The 9431-nt window shown below is 50.8% G+C and overlaps 1 gene segment (V, D, J or C); it reads left to right on the forward strand.

The window, feature by feature from the left end:
• The first annotated feature begins 1594 nt into the window (after nt 1-1594).
• LOC102856169 overlaps nt 1595-9431 on the forward strand; it is a 10731-nt gene continuing 2894 nt past the window's right edge. The window contains 6 exon segments of the C gene segment in view: nt 1595-1771; nt 6322-6388; nt 6780-6797; nt 7837-8139; nt 8583-8951; nt 9035-9355. Of these exon segments, the coding sequence occupies nt 1595-1771; nt 6322-6388; nt 6780-6797; nt 7837-8139; nt 8583-8951; nt 9035-9355 (1255 nt within the window).

The raw sequence follows: 9431 nt of genomic DNA on the forward strand, positions 1-9431 counted from the left end.
TACTGGGAGTTTCCCTAGGGTGTAATCTATAACTTCTTTCATATCACATGACAAAGAAGGAGAGGAAATCAAGTCTAGAGGGATGACCTCAGTACCGCCAAAAAACTACCACTAGGAGTGAAGTGGGTCTGTTTGGATCCAGGACCCTGCTGTTGGAAGCTTATAGACACAGGGAAATATGAAGACACATAACGATCTCCAAAGACTACTGGGCTTAGAGATGCTGAAAGTGGCATAGACCTTCCTCCAGAACTGGGAGAGAGATAAACCCTCTCTTAGGACTAATACCCTCCTAAATCGTGAGATAATGAAATGTTTGTTAAAGTAATCCACGTGTGGTATCTCTATTATAGCAACACTCATTGACTAAGACAGTAATCAATCCATCAACTTTCCAGTGTCTCTTAAATGGATTACAATGTTTTATGCAGGAATTTGTTGTAGCTCATGTTAACTCCATGCACAATGGAATAAAACATAGCCTGGTCTGAATTCATTCCAGTGATTGGCTGCAAGTCAAACTACTGTGCAACATAAAGTTTTCACTCACTTTTTTTTTTAGCTTGATAGGGCTTGCTTCCTAGTTTGTCTTGTTGATGTTGTTGTTGTTATGTTCTATCAAGTCACCTACAACCCATAGCAATGTTATGTACAGTGGCTGGGAAGCCTGTCCTGTCCTGAGCCAGTCTCACTGATTCTGACACACCTTCTCTCATTGCCCCAGTTACTATGTCAATCTATCTCATCCCAGGTCTTCCTCTTCTGTGCTGTCCTTCCACCCTTCTGAGCATGATGTCCTTCACAAAGGACCTATACCTTCCGGGCCATGTGCCAAAAGTATGTGAGAGGGAGCTTCAAAATTCTAGCTCTAAGAAGAAACTTGGTTTAGCCCACCTTTGGTGGTCCATGGTATGTTCAAAACTCTTCTCCAGCACCACAACTCAAAGGCATCGATTCTTCTGTCATCCTTAGCCATTGTCCAGCACTCTGATGCATAGCAAGTAATTGCAAAGGCCATGGCCTTGATTAGGTGCACTTTCATCTCTAGACTGACATCGCTGCTTTTCAGTACTCTGGAGAGATCCTTGATAGCAGTTTTTCCAGTGTAATTTTTCTATTGATTCCCGACTGCTGGTTCTAAGAGTGTGGTCTTAGGCTGGACACTTTCCTGAAGTCTTTTGAACACCACAGTGATCAAAATACCTCCACTGACAAATGGATTGTGTCTCTACATAAAGTGCATGTCCCAGAAATAGAACTTGAATCTCCTACACATAAAGTGAGAATTCTATCACATACCAACTGGAGTATTGATGGTGCTGCTTGGCTTCTTATTCTTCTTCGTATTAGAAGTGTGTACACAACCATGGCAGCACTCAACACTATGACAACAAAGACAACTGACAACAAAGAGAGGAAAAATCTATTTCTTTGATATTTTTAGAGGATGCATTCCATTCTGGGGGCATTCCATTGAGTTTGGAACAGCCTTCATGCCCAAAATTTGAGCACAGTCCGGGAAGGCTGAGGTAGGTGTGGAACCAGGAGGAGAAATCATGCTATTGGTGGTACAAGTGTGTCATCCAGGGCTGATATGGACTCTTTCTGCTTCATCATCGAGCAACCTTGGGCTAAATCCCAAGGTCAACATTTCTCTAGCCAGAGTGCTGCATCCACTCTGTGTTCAGAAAAGTGGGTCAAAAGTGCAGTCAAAGAGAGGAGCCATAAAGACAAATATACCTTCCTGATAGCAGTTGTGCAGGTGGCTCAGGTGAGTGTGGAAGAGGGTGAGGCGTGGGTCTTCACTGGAGGGTCTGAGCGTAATTAGAGCTCAGAACCATCCTAGAGCAATGAACTACTCACGCTGCACACCAGCAAGGATAGAACCCCAGAAAGGTCTGGATGAGAGGTCCAGAGACCCCAGCCATTATGAAAGGGTCAAGAGGAGTAGTCACTTTCCAGTCCAGCCTGGATGGATGCAGAAAGAGGGAGCAGTCAGCACCTGATATTTACGGCCGCACACAACCATGTGAGAGGCTCTAATCTCTAGACTCCCCACGATCCACCCCATAATCTCTAGGTAGGAAATTACCCAAACGAAAAGGGAACTTCAGGAAGCAAGCTGTGCCAGCTAGGTTTCAATCACATTATTAGCTGTAACTCTTACAGGCCTGCAGAGGAGTCCACATGGACTGTGATTCAGATAAGTCAGTGGCCCCTACAGCTGGTCATTGGGGAAGGCAGAGGTGGGCAAAACAGCAACTCAAGACCTCAGAGACAGCATAGAGATAACTAAGCAGTGTCTAACTTGGACTGGGGAGGAGGGGGGAAGAAGCACCAGACACAGGACAGAGCTAGCTGGGACTGAGGTAGACATAGAGAGGATCAGGACAGTTGTATCTGACCTGAAGGCACAGGCATAGAGCTGACTCAGCAATAGGGGAGGGGTTTCCTAGCAGTCAAAGGGCCCAGCCAGATCTGTGGACCAGTAGAAATCCCAAGGGAGGATCAGAGGAGGTGGTTTTGGGCATCCAGGACAGGTCAAAGTAACCACACCTGTACACAAGCAGAGGACCAGGATGAGCCCAGAGCAGCAGAGTGGACTTCTGAAGGAACATGTCCTGTGGTCAAGAATGAGGGCTCAAGCCCCTGTAAACCGATGTAGAGCTTTGAGAGATGAAACAAGCCATCATTAGGTGAGTGGATGAGGGGTTAAAATTAGAGTTGAAGAGGACATAGACAGTTTATGAGAGCCAAGTAGGAGATCATCTGGGAGGGAACTAATGGCAGAGGATGGGGGAGGAGGCTGTGAGAGAGTGATCCTACCTGCTATTAGCTGGAGGCTAGGGTTGGACTAGAGGCTACTGGTTAGCACCTAGGGATGCTAGAACTGGGAACTAGGATCTGGATACTAGGGTAAGTGGCTAGATGCTGAAATCTGGGACCTAGGGATCTGGTATTTGAGGTAGGATGGTGAAAATGAATGGCAAGCTAGGAACTGGAGTTAGTGATGAGTTAGGTGCTGGAAGTAGGAGTTGGGAGCAAACCACTGAGAGCTTGAGACTAGAAACTGGAATTTGTGAATTGGAAGCCAGGAGCTCTGAGTTGGGAAATGAGAGTTGTAAGTTGGGAACTAAGAATTAGAAGGTAGGAGCTCAGAGCATCCTGAGCTAGAAGCTGGGAACTAGGAACTGAGAATTGAGAGCTAGGATATGTGAAATGAGAACTGATATGGGATCTTGAACTGGCAGCTAGCACCAAAGATCTGGGACCTGTAACCTAGGAGCTGGGAATTAGGAGTTAAGAATAACTAGCTGTGATCTGTGAGTTATTACTTGGGAACTGAGGGATAGGGTACATAAACTGGAAGTTGTGAACAGAAGTGGGGAGGTGGTTCACATTAGGACCTAGAAGCTGAAACTAGAATTGGGAGCTAGAAGCTGACAGCTCAAAGCTAGGAGCCGGGAGCTAGAAGCTGGGAGCTGAGACTAGGGGCTGGGAACTAGAGCTGACAGCTAGATCTAGGAGCTGGAAGCTAGGAGCTGAGAGTTGGAAGCTGAGAGACAGGAGTTGGGAATAGGGATCTATGACTTTGGGAGGTAGGAGTTGAAAGCTGAGAGTTAGGAGCTGGGAGCTAAGAGCTGGGAGAGGGCTAGGAGTAGGGAGATGGGAGCTAAGAGGTAGTAGCTGGGAACAAGGAGCAGGAAGTTAACTGGTACCTGGGAGCTTGGAAGTGGAAGCTAGGAGCTTGGACCTAGGAGCTGAGAGGTAGTAACTGCAAGATGGAAAATAGGAGTTCTGGGCTGGCACTAGGAGCTAGGAGCTGGGGCACAAGAATGTAAGAGCTGGGATGCAGTACCTGGGAACTTGGAGCTGAAACCTGAGAGCTAGGAGTGGGGAGCTGGATGGTATGAGGTAGTAGCTGGGATCTAGGAGCTGGGAGGTAATACCGGTGAACTAGGTGCTAGCAGCTGGGGGTGTCGGATCTGAAAGCTAGGCTCTGGGAGCTAGGAGCTTGGAGTTAACTGGGAGCTGGGAGCTAGAAGCTGGGAGGTAGTACCTGGGAACTAGGGGTGAGGAGCTGGAAGATAAAAGCTAAGACCCAGAAGCTGGGAAGTGGTAAGTGGGAGCTAGAAGCTAGGAGGTAGGAGCTGGGAGCTAGAATCTAGGAGCTAGGAGGTAGGAGATGGGAGCTAGAAGCTGGGAGGTAGGAGATTGGAGCTAGGAGATGAGAGCTAGGAGCTGGGAACTAGGCATCAGGATCTGGGAGGTAAGAGCTATAGGACCTAGAAGCTGGGAGGTAGTAACTGGGAGCTAGAAGCTGGTATGTAGGAGCTGAGAGCTAGGAACTGGGAGATAATAGGTAGGAGCTGCAAACTAAGAGCTAGGCACTGGGAGGTAATAGCTGGGAGCTCAGAACTAGAAACTCTGAGCCAGGAGCTAGAAGCTGGAAGGCAGTAGCTGAGATCTAGGAGCTGGAAAGTGGGAGGTAGTAGCTAGGAGCTGGAGCTCAGAGCTAGGAGCTGTGATGGGAGGTAGTACCTGGAAGCTAGGAACTGGGAACTGGAAGCTAAGAGCTTGGATCTGGGAGCTGAGAGCTGGGGCCTAAGAACTGGGAGCTGGGAACTAGTACCTGGGAGCAGAGAGCTAGGAGCTGGGATCTAGGAGCTGGGAGTTGGGATTCAGAAGCTAGGAGCTGGGAACAAGGAGCTTGATGTTAGTAGCTGGAAGCTAGGATCTAGGAACTGGGAGAAGAGGCTGAAAGCTAGAAGCTAGGACCTGGGAGAGATGGCAGCTAGGAGCTGAGAAATGGGGGCTGAGATATAGGAGCTGGGAGCTTGGAACTAGGAGCTAAGATCTGGGATCTAGGAGTTGGGAGCCAGGATGTGAGATCTGGGAACTGGAGCTAGGAGCTGGGAGGTAGTAAGTAGCTGGGAACTCAGAGCTCAGAGCCAAGATCTAGGATCTGGGAGCCAGGAACTAGGGTCATTTCTGAGAGCTAGGAGCTAGATCTGGGAGCTAAAAGCTAAGAGATAGGAGCTGGTTGCTGGGAACTAGGAGCTAGTAATTGGGAGCTGAGAGCTGATAAATAGAAGCTAGTACCTGGGAGGTAGTAGCTAGGAGCTGGGAACTAAGAACTGAGAGCTAGGAGCTGGTAACTAGGAGCTAGAAGCTGGGAGCTGAGAGCTAAAAGCTAGAAGCTAGGAGCTGGGAGGTAGTAGCTAGGAGCTTTGAGGTTGCTACTAAGCTAGGAGTTCGGACTTTAGAACTAGGAGCTGGGAGCTGGGAAGTAGGAGCTGGGAGATAGTACCTGGGAACCAGGAGCTGGGAACTGAGATCTAGAAGCTGGGAGAGGGTGATAGCAACTGGGAGCTAGGAGCTGACAGCTGACAGTTGAGAGCTGGGAGCTGGTAGATAGTAGATGGGAGGTAGGAGCTGGGAGCTAAAAACTGGGAAGTAGGAGCTGAGAGCTGGGAGCTAGGAGCTAGAAGCTGGGAACTTAGAGCTGAAAAGCTGGGCCCTAGGAGCTGGGAGCTGGGAGCTGGGAGCTGGGAGCTAGGAGCTGGGTGCTTTGAGCTGGGAGCTGGGAGCTGGGAGCTGGGAGCTTTGAGCTGGGAGCTGGGAGCTTGGAGCTGGGAGCTTGGAGCTGGGAGCTGGGAGCTGGGAGCTAGGAGCTAGTAGCTGGGAGCGTGGAGATGGAGCTGGGATCTGGGAGCTGGGAGATTGGAGATCCAGCTAGGAGCTGAGAGTAGGAACCTAGTTGCTAGAATTAGGTGCTAGTAGAGCTGTGTTTTTGAGATTGTAACTGAGAATTTGTGACAATCTGGGTCCTGGCTTTAGGAGCTGGGAGCTGGAGAATAGAGCTAGTTGCTAGAATTAGGTGTTAGTAGAGCTGTGTTTTGAAATAGTAACAGAATTTGTGGCAGGCCGGGACCTGGGCTTTGGGAGGTTGAGGTTGGGATCTTGGGGCTGAAGCTTAGAGCTAAGAGCTGTAAGGTAAGCACTGGAATGTAGGTGCTAGGAGCTAGAAACAGAAGGTTTTATATTAGCAACTGGATTTTAGGAGACCTGGGCTCCAAGCTGACGGCTAAGAGCTGGAAAGCTTGAACATGAGCATCAGCTGATAGCAGAAAGCTGTGAGTTAGAGGAACAGACTGGAGCACATGAAGCTATAGCTAGAGACCTAAAACTGAGATTGGGCTGGTGGGCAGGTGAAGCGAGCTAAGAAGTAGGCGCCAAGGTCTGAGAGCTGAGACTAGTGGACTACTGCTGGGAGCTGAGGGTTTGATGCTTGAACTAGGTTTGAGGACTGGCTTCTAGGAACTGGCTACTAACAGGTCTGTCAGCAAGGAGTCGAAGGCAGCACCACGGTGGCTGAGGGTGCAGAGCTATGGGTTGAGCAGAGATGAGAAGGATCGGAGGAGGGTGATTGGAGTTAACTGCTAGGAATGGAGAGTGAAGGCTGAGATCTAGAAGTTGGTAGCTGTCTGCCAAGGTCTGGGAGTGGGCTAATGAGAGAAGCGAGCTGTGAGCTGTGGTCTCCGGGCTGGGAACAGGGACTTGGGGCTGCTCCAACAAGCCAGGACACAGAGAGTCTTGGCAACTGACCATCGAGGGACCTGGTGTTCTGATGACCATTTGCAGAGAAATGAATGAATGGAGGGTTGCTGGCAGGTCCAGACCAAAGGTGACAGAGTGGCCAGGGTGTCTACAGGTTGACACAGGGTCGGTGTTGACTGCCCTGTCCTGTTGGTCCAGAGAAGGCACCTAGATCTGAGTTGAACTACAGGGAGCTGGTAGCAGAGACAACAGACCATCCTGGCCTCAGCTTATGGATGGGGAGGGCTGGCTCTGAGTCGGGGCCTGGCTGCTTAGCTGGCTGCAGAATTCAGAAACCAGAAGCTCCTCTAAAGGGCCTAGTTCTGTCTGGGCTGTGGGATTCACGGGGTGATATCAACAAGGTTTGATCTAGCAGAGAGGCCTGGACAAGGGCTCCAGGGACCTAGGGAACAGGAACATAATTGGAAATAGGAGCTGGGAACTGGGAGCCGGGAGGTACTGTCAGAGCACAGGTCTGACAGTAGCAGGACTGAGTTTCACCCTGAGCTGGGCCAGCAGTGCTGTTCAAATACCAAAATGGAGGATGACATGGGCCAGAGGCTGCAGAGAGGTCAGTGGGGCACTGAGCAGGCAGGCCCACACAATGACAGCAGCGTTACTCAGGAGCCCAGGCACAGATGATAGGAGGCCACCTGAGGCTCCCAGGAAGAGGAAGAAAAAAATGTAGGAAACAGAAGGCAGAAGCAAGGCTGGCAGTCACTGGCCTGAAACTGGCCCTAGACAGCATTTGCTGGAGCAAATGGGTGAAGTGCAGGATGCCTGGAGCCTTGGAAGGCAAAGAACACTGTGGCAAGGGAGTTGGGTGAAGAATTCTGCACCACAGGGTAGACAGGGAGAAAGAGAGGCTACTATATCCAGTCTGGGGTGGGACGGGTAAGCAACTGTTGCTGGCTCAGAGCCTAAAGACAAAATAGCCAGAGAAGGGCCTGCATTCTAGTTCAGGTGGAAAGGCCTTGCACCCAAAGAAGGTGGAAAAAAGGCTGGGAGACCCCAGAACAGAGCTGATGGTGAGTGGCAGTTGGACAGTGATGAGATACAAGGTCACAACTGGAGCAGGTCCTGGTAGTGCATCAGATCAGAGATAACCAAATCTGGGTGCAAGGTGGGAGCCACTGGGGTGACCAGATATGTTTCCAGGAGTGTGCTCTCTGACCTGGGAGCACACAGTTTGGACAGGTGGTCAAGAGGCTGACTGTACCTGCACATGAATAACAGGGACCTGTTCTCTTGCAGCATCCCCCACCACCCCATCAGTCTTCCCTCTGGTCCCTGGCTGTGGGAGCAAATCTAGCTCCACCGTGACCCTGGGCTGCCTGGTCGCCAACTACTTCCCAGAGCCTGTGACAGTGTCCTGGAACTCAGGTGGCCCTGCACACAACTTCCCGGCCGTCCTGCAGTCGTCTGGCCTCTACTCCCGCAGCAGCGCTGTGACTGTGCCCGCCAGCAGCTGGCCCAGCCAGACCCACACCTGCAGTGTCAGCCACCCTGCCACCAAGTACAAGGTGGACAAGCAAATAGGTAGGCCACAGGCAGGGTGGGAAGGGGCCTGGATGTGCTGAATGGAGTAGAATTCCCACTTATTTTTTCCACCTAAAGGGCTTACTTGCCCTTTCATCAGGTCCCCCAGGGGGAATCTTAATGGGGCTCTAGTTCAGCCCAGGGTAGATGCAGTAGATGGCCATAACCATTTCCCCGGGCCCAGAGGCGGAGGGCAGGTCTCAGAGCTGCCAGCTACCACAAGGAAGCACCTGACTTACCCTCATTCCAGAGATCACGAAAAATTCTCCCTTCTGAGTTATGTCTCCAGCTCTCCTCTCTATCAATGTAACTCTATCTTCTTCTCTTTCTGCAGTGCCACCCTCCACACCCCCACCCACCGTTTGCACAGGTAAAGTGAGCAATTTTTAATTTTCACTCTTTCAATGCTGAACCTGTTCCAGTGAGAGGGCATCTGTCCCCAGGACCCATCACCTGATCCTTGACTCTGCCTTTCACCATAGGTGACATCTCGGGAGGCCCCTCCGTCTTTATCTTCCCACCCAAGACCAAGGACACACTCATGATCTCCCGAACCCCTGAGGTGACATGTCTGGTGGTGGACTTGAGCCAGGAGGACCCTGATGTTCAGATCAGCTGGTTTGTGGATGGAGTAGAGAAGACCACGGCCAGGACTGGTCAACGCGAGCTTCTTCGCTTCAACAGCACCTACCGCATGGTCAGCGTGCTCCCCATCCAGCACAAAGACTGGCTCCAGGGCAAGGTGTTCAAGTGCAAGGTCAGCAATAATGCCCTCCCATCACCAGTTGAGAGGACGATCTCCAAGGCCAAAGGTAAAGCAGCAAGTGGGTGCAGGGGAGTGAGCAACTACACCTTGTGTACTGGGATTAATTTTCCAATGCTGCTGTCTCCACAGGGCAGCTCAAGGAGCCCCAGGTGTATCCCTTACCCCCACACCAGGATGAGCTAGCCAAGAACAAGGTCAGCATCACATGCCTGGTGAATGGATTCTATCCTAGTGACATCGTCGTTGAGTGGAAGAGCAACAATAAGCCAGAGCCAGAGGACAGCTACCAGAACACCCCACCCCAGATCATGCCTGATGGGTCCTTCTTCTTGTACAGCAAGCTCTCTGTGCCCAAGGACAAATGGCAACAAGGAAGCAAATACACCTGCATGGTGATGCATGAGGCGCTGCACAACCACTACACAGAGAAGTCGATTTCCCGGTCTCCCGGTAAATGAGTGCTGGCCGGTATGCCCAGCGAGCCTCTTCCCATTGCTCTTGCAGAAGCCCCTGAACACACATGAAG

The sequence above is a fragment of the Elephantulus edwardii genome, unplaced genomic scaffold (assembly GCF_000299155.1).
Source record: "Elephantulus edwardii isolate Elephantulus edwardi_28Jun2011 unplaced genomic scaffold, EleEdw1.0 scaffold00325, whole genome shotgun sequence".
Classification (NCBI taxonomy): Eukaryota; Metazoa; Chordata; class Mammalia; order Macroscelidea; family Macroscelididae; genus Elephantulus; species Elephantulus edwardii.